Source organism: Epinephelus moara, chromosome 16 (assembly GCF_006386435.1).
Source record: "Epinephelus moara isolate mb chromosome 16, YSFRI_EMoa_1.0, whole genome shotgun sequence".
Classification (NCBI taxonomy): Eukaryota; Metazoa; Chordata; class Actinopteri; order Perciformes; family Serranidae; genus Epinephelus; species Epinephelus moara.
Genome location: NC_065521.1, coordinates 23730469 through 23757662, shown reverse-complemented (window position 1 = coordinate 23757662; position 27194 = coordinate 23730469). Strand labels below are relative to the sequence as shown.

General features: G+C 42.0%; 1 protein-coding gene across 1 annotated transcript; it reads left to right on the top strand.

Moving 5' to 3' along the window:
• The first annotated feature begins 61 nt into the window (after positions 1-61).
• On the top strand, positions 62-25312 carry slc6a17 (solute carrier family 6 member 17). Its single transcript, XM_050065157.1, has 12 exons — positions 62-245; positions 5022-5440; positions 12666-12823; positions 16416-16542; positions 18563-18744; positions 19487-19597; positions 21732-21973; positions 22093-22285; positions 22615-22807; positions 22907-23066; positions 23789-23951; positions 24084-25312. Exons 2-12 carry the CDS (start codon positions 5140-5142, stop codon positions 24444-24446), a joined length of 2193 nt encoding a protein of 730 aa, XP_049921114.1. The 5' UTR covers positions 62-245; positions 5022-5139; the 3' UTR covers positions 24447-25312.
• The last annotated feature ends 1882 nt before the right edge of the window (positions 25313-27194 follow it).

Below are 27194 nucleotides of genomic sequence, written 5' to 3'. Positions count from 1 at the left end.
CCATAAAGCTTTAGTTTAACAAGTTAATGTTATTGGAGTGACCAAACTTGTGGCAGGCGTTGAGCTCCTGCGTCAGACTTTACGCACCATGCGCCCTGTGTGACTGGAAGCTGATTTCGCATCTCTTTGCGCGCAGAGATGTTGCATACGGAGACAGTGCCTGAATGAAGACACCCTGCACTCACTTTGGATTCATACTGACACGCTGACTCGGACCCTTCCGCCCTTTCTGCACACGACATAAGGTAAGAATAACATTATTGTAGCCATTTTCATAATTTGATCGATTTAAATGTGTTTGTTTCTCTGTGACGAATAAACCGTGTTGTCGTGAGTCGCTCGAACAACCAGCGAGAGTCCCCTTCCTGATGGAAAAACATCTTAAAATGACTTGATAGAGACGAGCGTCAGCTTTCACTTCATCACCTGACAGATGGTGGTTTCGCCGCAACACTGACGGTGAGCGTCGCTCATTAATCCTCCGCGTTTGACGCCGCCGCGCTGTGTGTGTCCGAATTTTGCTCGAATACGACAAATTCTGCGGGACTGCTGATCACCTGCTGACATGTATTGGTGTTGCTTGCATCTCCGCATTGCTATAATTATGTGGTTCATTTGACCTTGACTCCGCATCGGAGGTTACATCCAGAGTGAGTCCTCAATCTGTGGTTTATGGGCCTGTATGAAACGTGTCTGAAGGATGCCTAAACATGGCCATGCAAGGTGGTGTTTTGCACCTGTCAGAATCACGGTGCTGCTCAGGATCAAATCCCAGTGGTGGGAGAAGTAAATGATCATGACTGAATGGCATCTGTGCAAACCTTACATTTTACAATGACACACCTGTGCCTGTGATGGCTGTCAGACTGACTATGCAACACATCCCACAACAGACCATCACCTCCAGCTTTGCCACAATTCATCGTCCCCCCTCAGTCCTGTCAGAGCAGCTCCATGTTATTTGCACCCGATCCTCAGGGGATATCATGTCTGTCCGTTTGAGATGGCAAGAGGAGAGATAGGCGACCACTGATGCTGCAGGGATGGGGTTTCAATTTTGCAGGAAGAGCCATTGCTTAGCAACCAGACAAGATAAAAGTGGAGCGGATCTCTGTAGGAGAAACAGAGAACCTGTGCTGCTGTTACATCATCAACACCAAACTGTCTACAGAGAATTAGGAAATATATAGTTACAGGAACATGCAGCAGAATCACACATCTGGCTCCCTGTGGACAGTTTGTCACAGTGAGCTGGTGTCACCACTCCCCTTTCTCTGAAAAGTAAATACAATCTCTGCAGCACCTTTTCTTGTGACTTCATGTACTCTTGATTCCTCAACACTCCTAATTTCACACATTTTGTCCTCCTCAGTATCCTCATGAAAAAAAACTGCTCTCACCACTCACCATCAGATGGAGACTGATTACTGAGTCATAATCTGTAACACTGTCTTGCACTGTATGTACGTGAAGTCCTGCTGTCTCTGTAGCGAGCCATCTGTGTCAGCGCATACTGTGAAGCTCTGAAAGTTGTCGCTGTGATTCTGCATCAATATCGAAAACTTCCACTGCACATGATTAGGAAGCCAGAGTGAGAAGCCATGTGTGTGTAACAGGCGACCATCATCTTAACCCAGAATTAGTAAGTGGGGCAGCTTGTTACTAACTATACCAACATTTCCATTCATAAGAAAAGTAGGGCAAAACATTGTGTGAACAGTCTGTCAGAACTCCACTACGCACCTTTCAAATCCAACAAACTCTGCAGCTCGGCCAAACAAAATGTGTTTGCCAACATGCGCATCGTAGCTTCACACCTCATTCAGCCAGTGTTTGATCGTGACTCAGTATTGTTTAGCTGTAGACTGCTGTGGGAGAGGTCACTACTGTTCTGGGATCAGTGTCGAGCTGCTGCGTGTCGTGACTGCAGGGGCTCATCGCCACTGTTGAGGAATGTGATGTGCGTGCTGCTGGTGCAGCCTGTGGGTGGGCTTAGAGTCCAGCCAGGTTGCAACCATTTTTGAGGAGTCAGTGTGAATTAAAGCTCAGCGTTGATTTCAGTGGGCTGCATCTGTTTTCAGATTAGAGGCCGTGTCTGTAGATCAAACACCTCTGCTTTCTATTTTCTGCTCTTTAGCTGTCAGAGTGAAAAGTCAGATCTCTCTCGTCCCATGCAGCTGAACCTGGAATCTGTCTTAAAAGTCTGGTTTCTGTCAGTTTCTGCTCCTGTAGCTGCATTTTTTTGGCATTTAACCAAGATTGCCTGCATCATTCGCTGTTCAGCTGACCTTTAGTTAATTAGTTAATGTGCAATAAATGCTAACTGTCTCACCATGTTTTCATGTCGTTCTCAAACACCAGTCACAGAGGGTCAATGGTCTCGTCATGTTGAGTGTTTAATACTTGCAGTAACACATTCCATTTTAATTTAAAAGGATTAGGTCTCCAGTTGTTACAGTTTTTCCCACAGTGTTTTACAGCGGAGGTGGCCGGGCCACCTCGCCTGAAACAAAGACCACCTCCCCTAAATTAAAAAAAGAGCAGAGGTGCTTTCTCACTCAGTGCCATATATTTAAAGGGGAACAGTGATTGTAGTTTGTTTCAGGCTACTTGGGGAGTACTACTGCATCACGTGAAAACTAAAAGTTGAATGAATACTTTTGTGGCTCCAGGACAAGCTGCATGAAATACATTACCTCAAGTGATGTCACGTGAGTCAGCATTAGCTGGGGCTGAAGATTACAAGTTTAAAAGTGAAAAGAAATGTGGGGGAATGAAGTTAAAAAGAGGTGAGCTCTGCTTGAGGCTACATTAGTACATAACACCTGAATCTCTGATGGAACTGTTAGTGGTTGAGTTGCATTGTGGGTAATGTAGGCAGCAGGTTCAATAAGAAGAATGCACGGAGTAAGAAAGACAGTATCTCTGGTTCTGCTTTGCTGATTCTGACACCTTTAAAAAGTAAATGTGCCTTTTTGTCCAGTCTGTTATCGACTAATTAAAGTGATCTCAAGATGAGTATTTCAGGATCTAGGTGGCTTACTGGCTCTGCCTAAACAATAACCATATAATCCTCATTCATGCAGCAGAGTCTGACCTTCTATAATTTCTGATACAGTAGCTCTCACACTGTATCTACACCAGTTTCCCCCAGGGGAGCACTACACACAGGATTGTAGGATTATGAGTGGATTAGATTTGCAAAGGGCCTCTGAAAATGTGACACATACCAGAGAACCAACTTTTCAGGCAGTTTTCTCTCTTTTCAGGAGCACTGGACTCCTGGACTCTTGAAATATTAAAATAACCTGCAGATACGATGTTGGAGCTGTGTGATGAGAAAAAAGTACCGACACTAATAACTGATGAAACCTCAGCTTAGAGGCTTTAGTTTTATTGCACTGTGCTTTCCTGAGACTAGCAGCAGAAAGCTTGCTGCTGTTCATGCTGTTCACATGACTCAACTTTAGTATAATGGACTCTACTGTGAATTCAGCGTAATTCAATATTTGTGTCTCGTTCAACATAATGAAGTGGATTACTGAAATACTTCACTTATGGCTCTGAAGTGCTGCAGTTTTACCACCATTTTAAAATACTCCAGGGCAAATTCACACAGAATGGATTGCGGCCGCTGATAACACCATGATTTGCACATCATTTGCAACAGCTATCTGCTCTGTCTCAAGGTCTGATTCTCAAAAGATATTGTGCTAATAATATAACAGCGCAAACATGCCCATAAAGTTTTGGAGCTGAATGCAGTTTGCTCTTTTTTTTGTATCTGATTGCAATTATCCATGTGGCAAATTATAGATGTTGCCTTTGTGCCAAGAAAACAGTAGTCAGAACAATAGCAAAGAGAAAAAGTAAAGTGGGTAACACTTTGGATAGTCCACCTACAGATAGTTTATTGGGTATTTGTAACATGTCAACAGCTTGTGAGTTGAGATTCAAACAATTCAACTGTTTTGCTTCATTCTGTAGATGTTTAACAAATTATCAATAGAGTATGTGTGGCAATTCATGCAAATACCTGTATGTTCTCAGAATAATTTAGTTGAACTTGAAATGTTGGGTTGAGTAAATACTTTAAGTTCAACTTAATTATTCTTAGATTATGTCATGAACTGTCACATATTTTATAGATAAACATCTACAGACAAAGTTAACCATTTGAATTGTTGATTACAAATACTCCATAAACTATCTGTGGGCCGATGATCCAAACAAAGTTTTCACGTATACTGAAATGATCAGAGCTACAGGTCCTGACCAGCGAGTGGTATTCCTCAAAACTTCAGGCAGTCTGGAGAGTCTGGTGTGACACCTGTTTTCAGTGCACTTCAATTACCACCAACTCTCTAAAGAGGCTAATAATTTCACTGTAACTAGGTGCGGCTATTAGCGCTGATCTTTGTGAATCTGACTGATTAAGCAATGAGGCTTATTTGCAAAGAAAGGGGCTAATTTTGTGCCAAATGTATGCATGTTACCTAATTTAAATATGTGCACATAGCAAAGGACAACCAGAATGCTATTTGCCTAGCTGCACAATTAGCGATGCATTTCACCCTTTGTGATTTGAGAATAACACAGTTTCATTTTGTCTTATTTGTGCAGGTTTAGCAGCTTAAAAGCCGTGCAGTCCTTTGTGAATTCGGCCCTCTATGTACTAATTTGAAAACAGAAAAAGTAGTGCACATACTTCTGAACCAAAATGAACCAACGTTCCTATGATGTTGTCTAGAGGGCTGACACTAGCAGTTATTTTAATTATCGATTATCATTATGTTTCTTGATTAATGCTTGGTCTGTAGGTTAAAGTACCAGAAAATTAAATTCTAAGCAGTGCAAAGCCCAACAATGTTTTTGTTTGATATCATAGGAAGATCAGAAAATCAGCAAGTACTCACATTTTAAAAGTTGAAACTAGAGGTTTGTTTGTATTTTTACAAAAAAAAAAATCAATTATTTTTCATCTATATATCCTGTCTGTCTCCAACTACTTTCCTTCACAGATTGAAGAAAACAGCACAACTTTATTTTCCTGCTTCCTCCTGATCTCTCTCCAGTCGGTCACCAGGCTCTCCTCTTCCTCCTCCGCCCTCAGCCTGAAGGAGCTCTGGTGTTGCAGCCATGCCAAAGAACACCAAGGTGACGCAGCGGGAGCACAGCAATGAGCCGGTCACTGAGTCTGTGGCTGACCTGCTGTCCCTGGAGCACCCCATGGACTATAAGAGCAGCCAGATGAGTATGGGTCTGAGTCCTGGCTCTACTGCTCCAGTTAAAGCTCTGATACCGTCCCCTGACCCAGACGCCGAGGACGGCCGACCAGCCTGGAACAACAAGCTGGAGTACATCCTGGCCCAGGTGGGCTTCTCTGTGGGCCTGGGTAACGTCTGGAGGTTCCCCTACCTGTGCCAGAAGAACGGTGGAGGTAGGTGGATGGATGTCTTGATGGTTTAAGTGCATTTTAACACTTCAGAGTCTGAATCACAGAAACTTTAAAGCTTTGTGAAGCCCTATGTGCAAACTGTAGAAACACTTCCTGGGTTTAGAAGGTGGATCCTAATTGGGCCACCCATGGTGAACATGTGTCCCCTCAGGGTGCTGAGTAATTGTTAACAAAGACACATTGTGCTGAGTCAATGCTGTTAGTGATGTGATGTGATTTTTTTTATTAGTGTAAAATCCTCAATGGATAAGTGGCCAGCTGAGAGCAGTTAACTTAATAGAATGTAACGATTTGATTTTATCCTTTTGTTTGAGCATGAGATTTGCATTTTCACATACAGAGTCTTTTCCAGGACGCTGCTTTGTGCCTGGCAACTGTTTGCTTTGACATGATTTGATTGAGTTTGCCCACTGGTCTCTGTCATTGGCGTGAAATTTAATGCGGAATTGCTCTATCTCGTAAAACCTTAATTTGCATCGCATTACAGAAAGAAATACTTAAATGATTTCAACTAATTCAGCTCATATTTCCTCCACCAGTTAAAGTCAATAAGACTGTTCTGTATTTTCAGTCTGTTGTTGTATCTGACACAAACACAGCAATTCCCCACTTGCTCTAACCAGCATGTACACATTTAATCCAAGGGCAAACCAGTGTGGTGACAGATTCAGCCCATAGACTATATAAAAAATAATGGAAGTACCCACCGTGATGCCACTGTTTGGTTTGTGGACTCAAATGTTATTTTTTGGAGCCAGAAGTGGCAATATTTGGATGAGAGGGTGGACCTGTGGAGGAACGAGGGGTGGTCTGACTCATTGACTGTAGCAACGCCTCACAGACAGCCTGTCACTCAAGCAGCCCCGCCCTTAAATATATGAAACTTTAAACCTTAATGAAATTTAAACAGGTGAATTTTACAAAAAAATCACCCCTTGTACAGTTGTTGTGAGTGGAGAAGTTAGCTATAGAGACCAAAACTGTTTTTTGTACCAGGCTGTAACGGTTGGGCATTTTAACACAGGGGTCTATGGGGATTGACTCGTTTTTGGACCCAGCCTCAAGCGGTCATTTGATGAACTGTAGTTTTTGGCACTTCCACATTGGTTTCATTTTTCAGCCCCGGAGGTTGCCTCATGTTTCAGCTGCCCAAAATGTTGCACTTCTCCAAACTGCCACAACATCTTGGCCATAGAGACAGACATTCAACATTATTTGGAGCCATTAACCAGCTGCTCAGGAGTAAGTGCCTTTTAAAGAAAATGCTTAGACGCTGCAAAATTTATTTTCTAAAAAACAAACAAACAAAAAAACAAAAAACAAGATGGAATAAATCTCTTAAAAAGTTTTCTTCATGTTTGTTTACATTACTGTATCATGTAAATGCGCTTGGTCACTTTCTTGCCAAGTTAGATTAGAAGATTATTCCTTTCTCTTGTCCAAAGGTGTGGACTGGAGTCACATGACTTGGACTTGAGTCAGACATGAGTCATGCATTTGATGACTTTAGACTTAACCTGACAAAACCAAAAAAAGACTTGCAGCTCATCTTGGACTTCATCACCAATGACTCAAGACTTCACTTGGACTTCAGCCTTTTGACTTGAAAATATTTGACACCTTTTCTCAAGCCCAAAGATTAAAAAGTATGCTATTTAAAAACTGTGCCACAAAGAAGTTAATTTCCCTTTCCTTCATGAATCAACTAATGTTGGTTATCCCCATGAAGCCGACACTTACAATCCTGGAGATCCACTTAAACCAATCCGACAGCATCCAGTCAAGTTGTAGGAGAGAACTATGTGGAACGAACATTACGTTACTGAGCACCAGTCGGAACAAATGATACCAAAGATAATTTTGGTTGCATAAAAATGTGGCTAACAAAAAACTAATTGCAGTATGCAACATGTGCAGGTTAAAAATTACAGGTGGAGACGCAATAACTTCCAACAAACTTGTTTTCACGAATAAATCAAATTTTTGGAAAGAATTCATGAATTTTGTAAATTTAATGTAGGCCTATTATTACTGTGTCATCAAAATGGCTTTAAATCAGGACTCGAAACTCAAAGTTTTGGACTTGAGCGAAAAGACTTGAGACTCACTTGGGACTTGCAAAACAATAACTTGGTTCCACCCCTGCTCCTATCTATACAATTATTAAGCTACAGCCAGCTGACAGTTAGCTTAGCTTAGCGCAAAGACTGGTAACAGGGGAACAGCTAGTCTGACCACAGCTTGTCATTTTTACACTTCGTATTTTTGTACAGACTACACAAACAACATGTTAATTAGAGCTTTACAGGGACTAAGAGGTGGATTTTGTGACTTTTGGACAGCTAGCTGTTTCCTCCTGTGTCTATTCTTTGCGTGAGGCTAAGTTAAGCTAAGCTAACTGGCTGCTGGTTCTAACTTATTATATATGGTATAATGAGAGTCACGAATACCTCAGTAGTGGCATCATCTCATCTAACTCTCGGCAATAAATAAAATAAAGATTATTTCCCAAAATGTCTAACTATACCTTTAAGACTCCTCTAGTGGGACCATGTGGTGATCATATGGTGATATATTATGTCATCATGTCACACAATTCTGTTGTCCAAACCAGTGACTCCAGGTACATTGCATTTAAAAACAATGTGTTAACGCATGTACATTTGTGTTCTAGCCTCATTTAGATGTCAGTACATATCATGGCCTGTGCTGCACCTTGCTCACCACTCTCCTATACAAGTGCAGCTCAGTTTCCCTGTTGACAGGACCACAGCCTCCTCCTCTTTGATAAATTGCATCCTGTCAACCAATTAGCCAACTAATGGTGCAAGTCAGAGGGGCAGTCTCTTCAACATTTCTCAGACTTTGTGAACTTGTGCTGTCGGCAGCTACAAGATGAGATCATTTCTCCCCAGGAAGACGAGGTAACATTAAGGAGTTTTTGTATATCACTGTGAGATCCTCTGGATTAGTCTTTGTTTGCTGTCCGTGCAGGTTTCTCAGCCTTATCTCTTTATTATTATGATTTACGGGTTTTATGGTGAGATGAGAGGGTGGTGATGACTAAGATAGAGAAAGTGGAAGAGTAAATACTGATTTCCTGGGCTTTCAGACATTGTTGGTTCTGCCTTGTGTGGGAGGTGTGTGTAAAGAGGGTATTTGAAATGCATGATATAACAAAGCTGAATCATTTAATCACAGTGCGTGCAGTAATGAGTGTATATCCCCCACTGGATTTTGACTCAGTGGGAGGTGCTGCATTGTCTTGTCTGGGCTTGTTCCAGAGATGAAGACAAAATGTCTCCCTTTTTTTGTCCACCCTTGTCCATTACCTCCTCTGTTTCTCTCTTTCTTCTGTCTTTCTAGTTAGGTGAAAGATTTAATCATTAGCCGTGTTTCTATGAATATATTTTTATGTGCATCTTATTTATTTATTTATTTAACCTTTATTTAACCAAGAAGTCCATTGAGATTGAAAATCTCTTTAACAAGAGAGACCTGGCCAAGGTAGCAGCCAATCAGAACACATTTAAAATACAACAAATACAACATATAATACAAAAATCCACAATAAAACAACACTATTGAAACATAGTGGCCTTTCAAGAAAAACAAGCACATGTCTCTGTCACCACATTCTTTATGATGCCCTTAAATTCATTGATGGATTTAAGTATTTCTACTTTTAGATTGTTCCATGTACAAGGTGCAGAGCAGGAAAATGCAGTTTTCCCCAGAGCTGTTAAAACCCAGGGTACATTGAAAAGCAACCACCTGGAGGAGTGTAGCTGGTAACTACCAGAGCTGACACACAGGAGGGAGCAGAGTAGGCTGGAAGTTTACCCAATATTGCTTTATACGTAGATAAAAAATACACCAGTGCTGTTTTCTGTGAATGGTCCATGATGTCCAACCCACCAAATTATAAAGAATGCAGTGATGAGTAAATGAGTAAATGCATTTGTAATTAAACATAGAGATGCATGGTACACTGAATCAAGGCTATGTTAAATGGAGGCGGTTGCATGCATATACAGTGTCACCATAAGCAATCACAGACAGAAACGTCGCGTCCACAAGGTTCTTCTTAGCACTGAATGTAAAATAAGACTTATTTCTAAAATAAAAGCCAGTCTTCACTTTAAGCTTCTTAACTAGAGCAGCAATATGTAGATTAAATGAAAGCTTGTCATCCATCCATATACCCAAGTACTTGTATGAGGACACTCTTTCAATGGATTTACCGTCAGAAGTGGAGATGCTGGGGCGTCGGCGGCTTAGTGGATAGAGCAGGCGCCCCATGTACAAGGCTGTTGTTGCAGCGGCCCAGGTTCGACTCCAGCCTGTGGCCCTTTGCTGCATGTCATCCCCCCCCCCCCCCCCCCCCCTCCCCCCTACCTGNCCAGGTTCGACTCCAGCCTGTGGCCCTTTGCTGCATGTCATCCCCCCCCCCCCCCCCCCCCCTCACACTTACCTGTCCTATCAATTAAAGGCAAAATGACCCCCAAAAAAGTGAAGATTCTAAAATCATCAAGCAACTGTGAGCAAACTTTTGAGAAGCCATAAACTTTGTTTTCTGAGTATTTAAAATCAATTTTAAACTCAGCAGCAGAGAGGTTTGTGATGAGTGAAATGCAGTCTGAAGCTCTTGCATTGACAGATTCATGTTTGCAGTAGGCTCAATTGCACAAAAACTTTAAACTTTTAAAAAATGTTTTTACTTGTTAAAAAATACTTGATGTGATAAATGGGAAACGCCTTTGCCGAATCAGTTTAGGCGTAGAGAACATTTAACTCATGACTGATCAGCTGTTTCCACTGTCAGTGTTTTTCTGTGCTTAATTTGTGTTTGTCTCGGGACAGCATGAAACATGACCAACATTAGCTGACATGAAAGATCAACCTACTGAAACAAATTCCTGTTGTAGATGGGTTAGATGGCCAAAGCGTCTTGTTTTGTTTCCAGATCGCATCCTCTACTTCACTGTGTTTACTGGCGGATTATATGAGTAAAGCATAGTCTATACTGCCAGCATCTGGCGAAATTACCTTATTACTTTGCTTGTCTTTTTTTTTTTTTTTTTTTTTTTTGCAACACTTCAAAAGTTTGCTTAAAATGTGCTTGACAATTTAATGGAAACATTAAATTCTTTTGTCACAAAGATTATCTTAAAGCGACAGTCAGTCACAAAATAAAGTGATGTTATTTAGTCCACACAACCAAATGAAATAAACATTGAAACACAGACCCTGTCTCAAAGAAATTATGTTTGTTACTAAACTGCTTTTTTAATTACATTGTTGTGGTAATGTAATCGCTGTCTGGATCATGTTCAGAGACAACATTTCTTTCAGGTAACAAAACACTACATTCATGTACTGCACAGGCTTTTTAATGAGTTGTTTGAGTAGGATGATGGGCGTATGAAGTGCAGAACCCTGACACCAAAACTTCAGGTTTGTGTCCAGACTCCTGTCTTAACAAAAACACTTTGGGAAATATTAGGAGAAGATCGTGATTTTGGTTCTGTCGTCACTGTGAGTGGATACTCTCTTGCCAAAGTGCCTGTTTTGGCAGAAAGACTGAAATTTTTTTAAACAACGTGAATTGTTCGGCATTATCTTTCCCTTAAAACAGAATTTTTAGGACACCAAAACATGTTAAGTAGGCTAACTCATCTATCCAGCCAAGTCTGTTTCGGTGAAACAGTAAAGACAAATTACTCTAATTTATTCCAACCTGCAAATAAATGATTTAAGTAATTAATTTGTACTGTCTTGCTCGTATCCCCTGGTGGGACTTGTATAATGTATGTTAACATTTGTCTTCACTGCAGAGCACAGTAGTCCAGAAAGACAACAATACCAATTAAAACCTTTTTGTTGTCAAGAAAAACAATGAAACCACTAGAACCACGAGCAGCTTCTAGCAGCCCTAATATGCTTCATTAAGCTGTGAAGCGATGAAGGAATAAGACAGGGGGCACAAGACAAGAGGGTTTATCCTCTGTGGAGCCTGAATATGTTCAGAAAAGGTCAAGAAGTCACCGAAAAAATAGTATTCAGCCTCTGAAGAGAATGAATACCTGCAGCGATTACACTCAAATCTGGTTATTTTATATTTACTGGCCAGTAGATGGTGGTGCTAGAGACTTCATAAACATCTCTTTATTCAATGTTGATCCTCTCAAGGGAGGATTATGAGTAACACACCTACATTTACACACACAAACAAACAAAAATAAGCCAAACATTCAGTCAGTTTTAAATAGTCTGTAGCTGCTCATTGTTCTTAGACCTCATTGTGCCAGTCATTAGGATCTGTATTCCTGTGTCTGTCTTAGATATCATACATTATCATAATGTGCCATAAATACTTTCGTTATGAGTACATATTCAACCTTAGAAATCCACAGAGCCAGAGGAAAGGTCAACGTGTAGTTAAAATTAACAGAATCATCCTCAGGGTAAGAACATACTGAGCTAGTCCTGATCTCTTCTCCACCAACACGTTTTGATTTCCACTGTTCTGTGTGTCTGCGGCTCAGAATAGACATCAAAGATCAGTGAAAGTGGGCAGCAACACAGTAGTCACTTCTAATGGCTCAGATAATAATACCACTGTGTAACACGACACTGTGTCCCCTGTCTTTGTTTCCTCTGTCTGCTTCTGTAGCTCTAATAGCCACTCACGACGTGATCTGTGTTTTTTGATCGAGCCAAACGTCATTTGTTTTTAGTCTGGAGACAGGCTGCTCCTCCCAGCTGTCTGTCAGTGTGAGCCCGTCCTCTCTGGCCGTGGATGGTTTTGTCACCATGGTGCCCTCGTGTCCTGACGCAAGCAGGACAGACTGGACGTCACTTGTTGTGTTTGAGTGCCTGCTTCTGGCTTTCCGTTGTCCCCTCTTAAAAAAAAAATAGATGGTCATATTTTAAGAATTGGTGAATGGCAATTGATGATGAAAACGAAGAGAGGAAGGAGGAGAGAGCTTGAGAGGGACAAGAGGAAGTGGAAACAGTGAAATTAGAGTGGTGGAGGATGATAAAGAGAATAGAGTCCAAAAATAGAACCTGGCAGAGAGAACTGAACCGCTGTGTTACAATGAGCTTTTGTCCCTCACTATACATGGATTTCAAACCTTCAGATAACTAAAGTAGTTACACACTCTGCATAATCCCTCTTCCCTCTGTCACTCCTGTGTCTCAGGTGCGTACCTGGTGCCCTACTTTATTCTCCTCCTGCTCATCGGCATCCCCCTGTTCTTCCTGGAGCTGGCGGTGGGTCAGAGGATCAGGCGTGGCAGCATCGGGGTGTGGAACTATGTCTACCCACAACTGGGAGGCATCGGGGTTTCCAGTCTGATGGTAAGTGCCAACATGAGCTCATTAACCAGTTAACTCATCATTCTGGTTGCACTTTATGACATTGTGTGACAGAGATGTGAAGTGGGAGGGTGTGTTTGTTTCTGTCATTCAACAATGTCCCCAGTGTTGCTTTAAGAAACAGTGAACCCAAAATTTAAATGTACCTATTTTTCCTCTTACCTGTAGTGCTGTTAAGATATCAGCTGTAGAGATGTCCGCCTTGTTTTGAATATAATGGAACTAGATGGCACTTGGTTTGTGGTGCTCAAGGTGCCAAAAAATACATCTGAAAACTCAACAGCAATGTCTCTTTCCAGGAATCATGACCCGGTTACTCAAGATAATCCACAGACCTTGCTGTGAGGAGTTTCATGTAGGAACTATTTTCTTTCTTACCAAACTGCACCTGCCAAACATATCACTGCGCAGAAGGAAGCATGCACATGTAATGTTACATCTTAGCTTAAGAGGACACCATTAATGTTTACATTTAGCGCTGTCACCAGCATGAGCCTCTCGTCCATGTTTCCTTCTGCACAATGATATGGCTGGCGCTTGTAGTTTGGCAGAAAGAAAATAGTTCCTACATGAAACTGCTCACAACAAGGTCTGTGGATTATCTTGAGTAACTGGGTCATGATTCCTGGAAAGAGATATTGCCGTTGAGTTTTGCGCTTTGAGCACCACAAGCCAAGTGCCATTTAGTTTCCAAGAAGGCAGACATCTCTACGGGCGACAACTCCAACACTCGACAACTCCCACCAGAACGATCTAGACTGATAAATAGCACTACAGGTAAGAGGAGAAATGTGTATTTTTGATTTGGGGGCAAACTGTCCCTTTAACATAGAATAGTATACTGATTTTGTTAACTGGCATTACAAAAGGAAGAGCTGAGAATTAATTAAATTAAATGTATCTGGTCATGAAAGAAAGTATGGGATAAACAGAAATTTTTATCTGATCATGGTGCTAAATGAGAAGCAAATGGATCCTTCATGTCCTCCTCATGGGGAACGTGTTTGTCTGTATAGACTATTGTGAAAGTCCATCCTGTAGTTGTTAAGATATTTCAGTTAGAGCCAAAGTGGTGGACCAACCAACCAACCAACCGACAATGCCATCTTAAGTTCTAGATATGGTTTATTAATGTACAGATCGATAATAAGATGTTGTAATTAATAATTAAAACAATTTCGTGGTCAGATTGTGACCCCACATGTGAAGTGATACTGCACCAGCCCAGTCACCAGGATAAAATGTTGGCATTGTACGTTACTGCAAACCACAGATATGTTACATCTGCACATTTTGTATGTATCACATCAACATTTCCAAAGTGATGTAGTTCATATTACATGTATATGAGCCATGTCTCTCATCAGGAGGAGGAGGGGATGACCTGACACCTCGGTGAGACGGCTGCCAAGCAGCAGACCACTGTTCAAGATCAACTAAAGTGGGTGTTATTTAGCAAGAGTTCAGGACATGTCCATGGTTTTACAAGCCAAAACATGATGTTTTCCTAACTCTAACCCAGTGTTTTTTGTGCCTAGACCTCACCACACATTAACCACAGCATTGTCACAACATAAAATTGAAAATTCAAATGTAAAGAAGCATAAAGTTTCAACATAACCACTATGAAACATACAAATGTAACACATCTGTGGTTATTAGAAATGTACAATGCCAACATGTTTTTCTGGTGATTGGGTTGACTGCACACACCCCAAATCTATCACTGAAATATCAAACACTTAAACCTCTGTTGGCTTGAATAATTTCATTCACAGCATGAGATCGTGTCAATTACAGTGTAATCCAGTGGTTTTCATAGCAGAAAATGTCCAGTGGTGAAGTGGATTTTGCTGCAGGAGAAGCTTCTGTGGGCATTTTGAAACCTTTTTCCCTGTGAAATTGAAACTTCCCATTGGAATATATTTCAAGGCACATGAATTTAACTCGACCACAGCGGCTCTCTCCACTCACCTGTCTCTTTGAATGAACCTGTTCCATTAAGCTGTTTGAGCTACCTGCTGGAGGAAGGCTGATTCATTAATGACCTGCTAATATTTGATGTCTTATTATTAGTGGAAAAACCATGACACATTTTTTGCAGCCATTGAAGCTGTAAAACAATAAACGGAGCTGCAATTTCAGAGGATACACACCAACTAATTAAGCATCAATAAAGGATTGATTAACCATTTATAAACCTATTAGTGAGAATTTACGATCCTTTATATAAAATGCCATTAACAGTTGTACCACCATTGTTGTACTCAGGATTACAGCAGGCTTTGAAGAAACACAATGTGTATTTAAGATCATTAAAGAGGATCTATTATGCTCATTTAATGTTTACATGCTTTAATGTTAAGAAAAAACTTTATTTTCCTCAAGCTGTCTGTGCTGGAAGACCTGTTTTCACCTTCTGAGACGCTCTGTCTCTTTAAGGCCCCTTCAAAAAAAAAAAAAACGGATAGTGGGATAGCGGGGCTTTCTACGGCGAAAAATCACTAATAAGGCTTTTAAACACACCCTGACACGTTCCAACAGAACTATGATCCAAAATTTTGGAGACATTTACAACATCAGCAACCAAGATTACATGTTTCCCTGATGTTAGCACGTAGCTTTATGTAGCAGTGTAGGCTACATAATGTAACACTTGCAGTAGCGTGCCTGGGGAAGATGACCATATAAGGAAATACGTCCCAAGCTAAAGTCAGCTTGTCCCAAGAGTAGTAAAATCCTTGGAAACAGAGTATTCAGAACGCGCTGAAGCCTGATGTTTTTGCTCACAGGAATTAATTTTATATATAGGTTTACCTCATTATTTGAACCTTTGGCCACGTTTAATGTGAGGATCCTACATTATATATGTGAAAGAAAATAAAGAAAGCATTTTTGTCCCATTTAAACACCAACTCAGCGTCGTTGGTGTTGAATCTAAACTGGTAATTTCCTCACTTTCACTTGTCGACTCAGATTTGGTCATGTTATGTGCAGCAACAACAAACTTGCTGTCGAGCTCAGTCTCCTGGACTCCCCTCTGTCTGCTCGTATTACATCCCTGTGATGCTTTACAGCAAGCGGCATGCAAAGACCAGCGCAGATCACTGTCATAATCTGTCGCCATCATCTGCAGGAGTACTGACCCATCATGTACCCGTCCCATCAGCGTCATCGGCCTAAAACAGTCAGTGATCTATTGCGTCAGTCTTGCTGTTTGTCAGTCCTTCTGATAGTGATTTCATCAATCTAGTGCAAAGGAGGGGAGGGAGAGGCCTGGCCTGGGGCAGTGAGGCGTGTGGCAGCCCGGATGTGGCAGAGGGAGATTCAGCAGCTATAAATACCTTCTCATAGAGGACCCCAGCCTTGGCTGCTGAGAGCAAACAGCTTAATAATTCATCCACACTCAGACTTAAGCTGTGTGCTCAGCGTCTGTGCCCTGACTCAAGAAGAGGCGTTCACCTCTACAAACTGCATGCTGTTTGTCCCTTGTGCTGTTTGTGTATTTTTATGGTGACACAGTGATTGTTTCTAGGAGTGATAAGTAATGCTGTTTTCTCTCTCACCCCCTCAGGTTTGTGGCTTTGTGGGCCTCTACTATAATGTGATTATCGGCTGGAGCATCTTCTATTTCTTCCAGTCTTTTCAGTATCCACTGCCTTGGGCTGAATGCCCCATCCAGAGAAATGGAACCCAAGCCAGTGAGTGCACAACACAGCTGTAACCGAGTGTGGCAAAAGACAAGTACCCATAGAAAAGAGCTTGTTATTGTGAAGCCCTCGACGCCACATAGAGGAAAAATGAATACTGCAGAGTCCTGCAAGACACTTCCATATTCAGCAGAGTATCTCAGCAGATGCAGACACACAGGCTGCCCAGTGATATGCACGCTTGTGCTTAAAGCTGCAGGACGTGTCTTTGCATTAAATCAGCTTGCCTCGCTGTGGCTCTGCAGTCATGCAGCAGTGGCTCTGCAGGCTAACAGAAAAGTGTTTGTGCACGTCATCCTACTGTTGGCGAGGCCTGCCACATAGTATGAGCCGGCCGACAGTGTCAGTAGTACCTTGAATGGCTGGCAGCTGGCAGCCTGTGGTGGAGGCACATGCAGGCTCTGGCAGAGTAAAGGGCATCAGCTTAAATAAACATTCGAGGGCAGGATGTCGACTCTGTTTATGATTATGAATGCTGTGGGAATGCTGTGGAGCCGGATTCAGTTAAGCTGTATGCAGAGATAGAAGTACAGTAAGTACATTTAGTCAAGTACAGTTATGAAGTACTTGTACTTCACATGAGGGTTAGGGTTAGGATGTCTTTAATCTACTTTTTAGATTAAAGATATCCTGTGGAGTTTCTGACAAGTAGAGCTATGAAGCAACATTTTAATTAGTGGGTGCTCATTTTGCTTGTCTCATGCATGACTGCAAAGACTCACATCTACACACACACACCTGGGTGACACAATACATGTTGCTGTAAATGGTATCACATTATTTCACAGAACAACAGGTGGTGGTAATGTGCACAGCAATTATGAAAGAAGACTTCAGGCTATTAAACACGGACATACAGTTTACTGTATACAGTCAAAAGTATTTTTATTAATGAATAATTTTTGATTTTCATTGAGTCTGACAGTGCAGTGAGATGATTACTCAATGAAACATACCAGAGTTTTCTATGAATGAGTGTCAGTATCTTGAAGTAAGAGCAACAATAATGCTGCATTGAAAAAAGAAAAATTATGCTTGTTTTCAAGTCTTGAAAAATATTTTCTTTTAACAAAGAAAATAAAGCTTTTCCATAGAAGCGTAATGCATTCACTTGAGAAAAAAATCTGCTCTTGTTTTTCTAAATTAACAAGATAACGATAATAAGAGTAATAATAAACTTTATTGATGTAGCACCTTTCATACAAATAATGCAGCACAAAGTGCTTTACAATAAGGGCAGTATAAGCACTAGGTACTTCACATGAAAATAGACATTATGGCTATACAACAGACAAGGCAATTTAATATAAAAGGACATTTAAAACAGTTTAAAACATGGACTAACTGATTCATTAAATCACAGAGATGTAAAACTATAAATCACAGAACAAAACAAAGGGTTTCAGACCTGTATCAGGAAATTCAGAGCTAGTTAAAGGCTAAAGTGAACAGATACATTTTTAGCTTTCTTTGAAAGATACTTAGCGAGCTAGCTTCCCTGATATCTATAGGTAGATTATTGCTTTTATTCCCATTAATTCAGAGAAACTATTTTTTTTCCCCTCAAGTCAATGCATAACTTAAATGCAATACTACATTACAAATTGTTGTTAGGGGGAGGTTTTTGCAAATCTGTTGTCTTGAAAAATTAAATGCTTACACACAAATGCATCAGTAATAAAATACAATGAATACAACATTTTAAAATGAACCTTTCTGCATGATGTATACCCTACTTTTAATACCTTAAAGTACATTTTGCTGCTCATACTTTTATACTCTTAGTCAAATTTTGAAAACAAGGTATTACATTGTAGTTTTGCTACTTTTACTTAAGCAAAAGTAAACTCAGTCCATTTTCCACCACCAGCTTTATAAATCTGATAGATTAAATAAAAAAAATATATCTCTCGTTTCCTTAGAATCAAATCAGATATCCATCATTTATTCTGTCTATGTGCAGACTCCTCTGTTAATGCTGTTTCCCTCTCTTTCCTCTGTGCTGTTGCAGTTGTGGAGCCAGAGTGTGAGAAGAGCTCAGCCACCACCTACTTCTGGTACCGCCAGACTCTCAACATCACCAGCTCCATCGACGACACCGGCGGCCTGAACTGGAAGATGACCCTGTCCCTGTTGGTGGCTTGGATCTTGGTCTGCCTGGCTGTCATCAAGGGCATCCAGTCCTCTGGGAAGGTACGGGGTCTCCATGGCTTCACAACAGAGGCTGAGCCTGCAAACTATAGAGATTAGCAGACTCTGTGTGAAGATGTACACAATAAATCATTTTAACAAAAGCTTTTAGAATTCTGTTTTAATCCGTAATTCCTCCATATCAGCGAGTGTTTTATTCACTTTGCTAATGCCTTTCAGTCAAAGGTGAGATGCTAAAGCCTCTCATCAGCACTAGTCTATTTTTGGATCTCATCTATATTATGGAGGAGACACATGCAACATTAATAAGCTTAAACTGAACCAAGCAAAGACCGGTTCAGGATGCAGATGGAAAATGCTTCGTTTGGCAACAACTGCAACAACATCCTGTAATCTCGATCCAGAGAGTGACTCATGCACCACAGCCCAACATCCAGCCCACATTTTCAATAGGAAAATACACGGATCGCCAAGGTCTGACACGGTTTTTTAAACACTAAACGTAGTAATCCAATTATCATCGTCAGTACTGCAATGATTCCCCGAAATGCTGTAGGAAGGATTTTTGACTCATCTCTCCAAACCTCAAGGAGTCCTCTCCACATTTGGTAAGATTTCACAGATTCAGTGCCAAGCAAACACAAAGCAGTTTTGGGATTGATTCATCGTGTGTGTGTATATGGTTACAGTTTGGTCCTCGTTCATGTGTGAGGCCTCAGAGAAGCGTGTCCATGGCAACACTGGGTAATGGACCTGACTTTCTTTCTCTCTCTGTCTCTCTAAGGTGATGTACTTCAGCTCTCTCTTCCCGTATGTGGTGCTCTTCTGTTTCCTGGTGCGAGGTCTGATGCTGAAGGGAGCGGTGGACGGCATCGCTCACATGTTCACCCCTAAGGTGAGAGTAATAATAGTAATAATAATACGTATGTAGTAGTTTGCTGTGGTTGTCAACAGTGTAATTGTGGCGTGCTGGAGCGGGAAATGTAGTCTTAAAGGGGAACACCACCTAAATTAAGAATTCCAGTAATTTATTTCCATGGCCCGAGCAGACCAGAGAAGTAAGTCTCAAATGTTTGATGTCATACGGAATAAAATCTGGACCTGTTCCATGGACAATGAACGGGGCTCTGACTTTGTGTTGTCTTTATTTTCCAAATGAGCTTTTTTCTATGATAGTGTTCACGTTTTGAAACAGAAAATGTCCCCATATACTTCGAACATTCCCCACTGGGTGATTTCACTGTCATCTATAACATCTTTAACCATTCATTGTCTATGGAGCATCCAGACTTTATAACCTAGTTTTAGCACCCTAGTTTCTGGATTTGAGAAAGAGTTGTTCATGTTTACTGATATTTTTAGTCTGTCTTAGACCATAGGAATAATATGTATGAATTTTGAAAATGGGCGTACTTCCCTTTTAAACTGGCTGTTGTCTTGGCCTTGATCACTCATTCACTGACTGTTTGCCAGTTGCCAGACACGTATGTAACATCAGTGACACTTTGTATATGCAGACTGCTCAGCTGTGGTTGATGGTTTTAGCTGTTTTACCACCAAGGCCACTCATACAAGAATATCATTAATATTCACATTGAGTTGTGTGTTGAGGTGATGTCTCCCTCTAGTGGTGAATATATATGATTACAAAGGAATATGGCGTCATATCATATTGAAAAAACAAATGCAATTACCATATTATTTGCTCCACAAATTAATTCATGAAATGTGAATTAGTCTGTGGATATCACATGTGAGTGCAGTATATTACAATAGGAGTACTGTTACTGTTGCATTATGTCTTAATAAAGGAGCAGAGAATTAAGTCACACTCTGTCTGTGTGTGTACTGTGTAATTTCTCTGTGGTAGCTGTGGTAGACATGTTGGTGCATTTAAGGTCCCTGTGTGTGTATCCCACAGGCCAGCTAATTGCCGCCGCTCTGCACTGTGCTCATGTGGTATCTTATACCAGTATCCTTACCCATGGTGGCAGAACAATGTCATGATGCCAACCCTCCAGTTTCCCATGGCATTAAAACCCTAGCTCTGTCAGCATGGTTGCCTATGGCCCCAATCACACAGAAAGCGTTTTGCAGGTTACAAAATGGGAGGCGTGCTGCACTGCCTTTTTTTTCCTCCACTAAATGCCACTAGTGGAAAAAAAACACTTGCTGCACCTTTTATTGATGCCAGGCAACCACAGACTAACCTCCCTTTTCTTAACTTCCCGTGTAATCAATCTACCATTTATTTATTTATTGTAGTTATTTGACAGTAATTAGTGGCTAGTTCCTAAAATGTTGAGGCAGAGGGTGCTTGCTGAAGCTCTGGTCGAGGGTGAGAGGCTGTCAGCAAATAGTTTGTTGGACACAGGGAAACAGAGATCTGTGTGGGTACAAGAGACGCTAATAAAGAGGGTGGATAATGGGGAGTACCACCAGTTGGTCCAGGAGCTTCACCTCCATGATGCACGTTACCAGGCATATTTTAGGATGGCTTGAGGGCAATTTGACAACCTGCTGTCTATCATCAGGCCGTATAACTCTGGGTATCCAACAACTACTTCCACCAGTATCTCCTCCATTGTTTACCAACTGTCAACTTGTTGTCGTGACTACTACAAAAGACCCGTCGCCTCTCAAATCATCCGATTGGACAATGGAGAAAAAGATGATGAAAAAAGCGATGGGGCGCTTTTCTGCTTTGAGTTGAAGTTTTTAGAATTGTTTGTAGAAGTTACACTTGCAGTTGCCACAGACTAACATGTGGGTCTGTTAGTAGTAATACATAGTGCATGGCCACGTGTTCAAACAATTTGTTATATCAGGCCAGCTGTAAATAATTGGTGTAGTTTGAGTATTTCTCTCAGGGTGATATACAGGAGCCTCAATCAAGAGTTAATGGAAGCCGACTATGTAGCTTATACAGTACTGTCAGGAAGCTACATGAGGGGAGAACATCAGTGTTCAAGGTCTTTTAAGATGACAAATGACAAAAAATCTGACATTTTCCCCTCTCTTCTCTCCAGCTGGAAAAGATGTTGGAGCCACAGGTGTGGAGAGAAGCAGCCACGCAGGTCTTCTTCGCTCTCGGTCTGGGCTTCGGAGGCGTCATCGCTTTCTCCAGCTACAACAAGCGAGACAACAACTGCCACTTTGATGCAGCGCTCGTCTCCATTATCAACTTTGTTACCTCCATCCTCGCCACTTTAGTTGTGTTTGCTGTTCTGGGGTTCAAGGCGAACGTCATGAACGAGAAGTGTGTTGTCGAGTGAGTGTGTCGTCCTGTAACAAATACTACCCAATCAATCTGTCTTTGTCAAGCTGATTTTACTGTGACCTTTACTCACTAACACGTCCTTCTCCTCCATATATACTGTTTGTGTGCAGGAATGCAGAGAAGATTCTGGGCTTTCTAAACACAGGTGTGCTGAGCAAAGAGCTCATCCCTCCTCACATCAACTTCTCCCACCTGTCCGCCCAGGACTACGCAGACATGTACGGCATCATTAAGGCGTTGAAGGAGGACGCCTTCGACCAGCTGGGTCTGGATGCCTGTGTGCTGGAGGACGAACTCAACAAGGTCAGAAAGGGAGAATTTACGAGCTGAAATGAGAATGTGATCGTTCTGAGTATTTCTGAATAAATGTGTTAAGCAAGATGTGTTTAAGTGATGATACAAAATAGATGTCTCACTATATAAAAAAATAACGGGGTGGGGAGGGGTAAAAATACCATAATACCAAAAGTGTCTCTGGATGAGCACATCACCTTAAATGGGTGCACTATAATTAATGAACCCAGAAATGGAAGTTTAGTGGGTCATCTTCCACTCAGGATCACTAATTTTATCCAGCACATTAGCCATCATTAGCCACCTTTGACGTCCACCTCCATCTCTCCGTCCTCCAGGCGGTTCAGGGCACTGGCCTGGCATTCATCGCCTTCACAGAGGCAATGACACATTTCCCCGCCAGTCCCTTCTGGTCGGTCATGTTCTTCTTCATGCTGATCAACTTGGGTCTGGGAAGCATGATCGGCACAATGACTGGCATCACCACACCCATCCTGGATGCTTTCAAGATCCGCAAAGAGATCCTGTGTGGTGAGCTGACCGTCTTAATATTGCCTATCAGACTATCTTGTACTAGGTGAAGTTAAAGTATTTGTGGTACTCACATGATGTTTCTCCTCCCCTTCTCAGTGGTCTGCTGTATCATAGCCTTCCTGTTAGGCCTGCTGTTTGTGCAGCGCTCGGGGAACTACTTTGTCACAATGTTTGATGACTACTCAGCTGGTTTGCCTCTCACTGTGGTGGTGATCCTGGAGAACGTCTCTGTCGCCTGGATCTACGGCACTAAGAGGTAACTCATCTGAAAATTGAAGCCATATTTGAATAGAATTAATTGTAAGGCAGCATGTGGACAGTGTGTCGGATCAGTTTGGGAAAAGAGCGCTGTGGTCTGTTTCAAAACCAAATACATAATTAAAACTACTTCCTTCTAGCAATCCCACAGCTCAATGCTTCACATTTTATAGATTCATACATGTCCAAAATCTCAACTTACTTCTACCTACTGAGCGTCTGTACATGAACAGTAGTAGTAAGTGAGCAGACACAGCCGGGACAGATAACAACAAACAATGGAGCTTTTTCACAGCAGACGTACTGCACAGGTGTAGTTAGTAATGATGGGTGAAATCCAGGGCTGCATTCAGCCCCGACAAAATGTAGCAAAATGTGTATTGACACGGGAACTGTGGTGCACTGAACACCCTGTTGTGTTGCTCAAGTGCACTGCCTTTTATACTGTGAGGTACATTGCCAAAGCAAGTGTGAAATAAAAACAAAAATTGTACACAAGCACAGACCTACTACTACTGAGACAAGAACGTAGTACAAGTGCACACTTTTTCAAGGAAACATGTCGTTTTGTTTTCTAAACCGTGGCAAAATGATGCACACCATTTTTAGATTGAACATGCCTCAGGACTCTGGTGTGGTGCATGCTTGCTCATTTGCCAACTGGGACACGTCAATGAAACTCCTTCCCACTCTTTCTTCCTTCCTTCCATCTCCTCGCAGGTTTATGCAGGACCTGGAGGACATGCTTGGTTTCAGGCCGTACTCTTTCTATTACTACATGTGGAGGTACGTGTCGCCGGCCGTCCTGGTGGTGCTCATCATCGCCACTGTCATCGAGATGGCCGTCAGTCCTGCAGGATACAACGCCTGGGTGGAGGCTGAGGTCAGTGCTGCTCTAGTTCATGTGAGAAAGAAAGAAAGAAAGAAAGAAAGAAAGAAAGAAAGAAAGAAAGAAAGGAGATATCCTTCTTTGTTTTTTTCTTCACCTCTTTTCTCTGCACTCTTTGTTTCCCAGGGCGCAGAGAGCTTCCACAGCTACCCTCCCTGGGCTTTAGCCATGGCTTACTCCCTCATTGTAGTGGCCATGCTGCCTTTACCCCTCGTCTTCATCGCCCGCCACTTCAACCTGATCTCAGATGGCTCCAATAAGCTGTCCGTCTCCTACCGTAAAGGCATGATGAAGGACATTTCTAACCTGGAAGAGCAGGACGAGCAGCGTTTCATCCTCAGCAAGAACCCCAGCGAGGCTCCTTCCCCAATGCCCGCCCACCGCGCTTACCTGGGCCCCGGTGGCGCCCACGAGATGACCAACACCAACTACGGCACCAGCACCAAGACGGGCTACCAGAACATCGGCTCGCCTGAATCTGAGCTATGATCACTGAGCTCATAGATCCTCCCGTCCGTTATATCCCGGCCCTGCTTGGTGAGAGGGAGACAGAGGAAGAAAGGGAGGAACAGAGGAGGTCAAGGAGAGGAAATCTACTGCCAGTCGTTGCAGCGTTCATCACACCTTAACCCCCAGAGCTGAGTCACTCTATCCCCCCTTTTCTGCCCCTACGCTCCTCGCATACGGTTCTTCCCTTCTTCCCTGCTGTAGGATCTGTGCTGCCAATCCCAGCTGTAATAAAGGGATCATGGGAATATGAGTCCCACCAGATATGTCGACCTTTTCCATGTGTCAGCGTATTACAAGGGCAGAGAAAGGAATGAAGCTTAGAAAGGTCCACTGAGGGCTTAGATACAGGCTTTGTTTATGATAAGCTCTGGCTGAGGTTAAGGTGTGTGCAAGGCTGAAATGCTTTACTGAATCGTGTGTTTACCAGTTTGGAGAAGGTTCTTTTTGAGACGGCTGGATGTTCCTAGATCTTTGAGATCATCATCTCATTCTGGTTCAGTTGTGGAGGATTGTTATGTGTGGGGACAGGATGGAAGGAGAGTCAGATAAAAAAACATATTTTCATGATCTGTATCAATGTATGAGAACATTTCTCATCTAGAAAAACAAAATGATTAGAAATGCATCCATAACAGTATGTACCAAGTGATTCTGATAGTGTAAACAGTGTTACAAACACACAAACACATCTTTATTGTGCCTATCATGCGTCAGCAATAATAACCAGTCAAAGTAGGGTCCTTGTAAAACTGTGGTTCTCCTTCTATCCCTACTTTCCCCACTGATGTAGAATACTGTACATACGTGTTGTGCAATCGTCTGAGATGTCACCGTAAATCGTGTATATACACCACAGTAGTGCAAAAACGAGGGGAAACTTTTTCTGCCTCTTCATTCCTTCTCCATGAACACGAAGCACAGACACCCGCTACCATTTTAGAGCATCTCTGAGCCTTAACACAGAGCAGCACTTTTTCTTTTAAACAACCTTTCTCCTCGACAAACGAGGCTCTGGAGCTGCTGCCAGCAGCGCTGCACACGTCGTCTCTGCGCTGTTCCAGTCCCAGCTGGTCTAGACAAAGCTTTTCCATTTGAATCAATCATTTTAATCAAGCGTTTCCATTTTAATCAACGCCTTAGAAGGACAGGGGTGGCGGTGCACCAGCACAGATAAGCAGAGCGGTTTCACGCTCATCTGTGTGTGTGTGTGTGTGTGTGTGTGTGTGTGTGTGTGTGTGTGTGTGTGTGTGTTAGAGAGGCACACCAGGAAGGAATTGGAAAATGTGAGTTTTGTCTGTGTGTACGTGCAGATGTGCATGTGTGCGAGCATCAGTGTGCCGTCTGCCGCTGAATGAGAGCCACCGTTGACCCTGCCTCTTAAAAATAGAGCTGCGTTACCCAGGGGAAGCCGTGGCAACGCATCATAGATACAGATCCTCTTGTGATGTGGAGGAGGAAGAGGAGAGCGGACACCTTGCTTTGTCTGCTCCACCTGCACGGCTGATTTTTCAGCAGTACGCAGATGAGACATTTTACTGTCGACGTCTTACAAGAATATATATCTCTGATGTTGTCACAGTGCGTTGAGTAAGAGGTTTACTGCCATGCCACGCTGTGGATTTATCATACGTCATCACTAAGAGGAAGATGTTTGGGTTTAATTGTTGTACATTCCTCAAATTGTGCGCACTATGGGCATCATTTCATAAGCACTACGATTTACACTTTGATGTCTTTCTGTGAACTAAGGTGTGAAAACTTACAGCCTTTTTTTTATGTATAATCTTGTATGACAATGTATGTTTAGAGGTATAATGTGGAATATGTGCAGTGACATAAATGTTTGGAATAAGTGGTAATACACAGATTTCACCACTGGGTGTCTCTGCCGGCCAGCGGAGGAGCCAATGACTCTCTCTGTCTCGTGGCCCCTCCCTGAGACATCACCAATACTTGAGACTGAACAGATGTAGTGAGAAGCACAGTCAGTCACATTGTTTGGTGCCTGAACAGCATCTCTGTTGTCTGTTCGCCTTATGCTTTAGTCAGTTTGTTTTCTCGATCATGTGGTGCATCAATGTAGAGTTTGGACCAATGTCTCGTCTCATTCACTTGAGCACTTTAATTAGGTAGAGACCCTGGAGTTGTTTAAGTACAGGCTTGACAAAAGCTTTGTCATCAATCACAGGAATGCTGTCACAGAATATGTATTGGTTAGCAATATTTATACAGGAAGAGATGGAGGGCTCAGAGGCACAAAACACACATGTATCACAAGCCACTTTGTCAAAAACATCCAGTTTCTTGTGCATTTGTTCAGCTGATCTTTAAAATGTAAGCATTTTAACAAGTTTTAATGTTTCATCTTATGACGTCAAAACCATGTTGACGTGAATTTTACTCTTCCCTTTAGTCTTCCCTACTTTACATAATATAAGTGCTAACCCACACTATTACACTGTTGTCATATGGGGTCATATGATGTCTTATATCTGCTCAGGTTTCAGGCTACAGTACCTAGTGCTTAGTAGTGCCTACAGTAGCTGTGAGATATTGCTTGGTGTATACGTTATATACTGAAGTGATGAATCATATAATTCCCTGCTGATCTACCAGAAAAACTGATTTTATATCATATCATATTTCCCTCCTGTCTTTCATAGATTTGTTTGTTCTTTAAGATTATGTTGTCACTTGGGCTGGGTATCATTTAAAGAAATTATGATA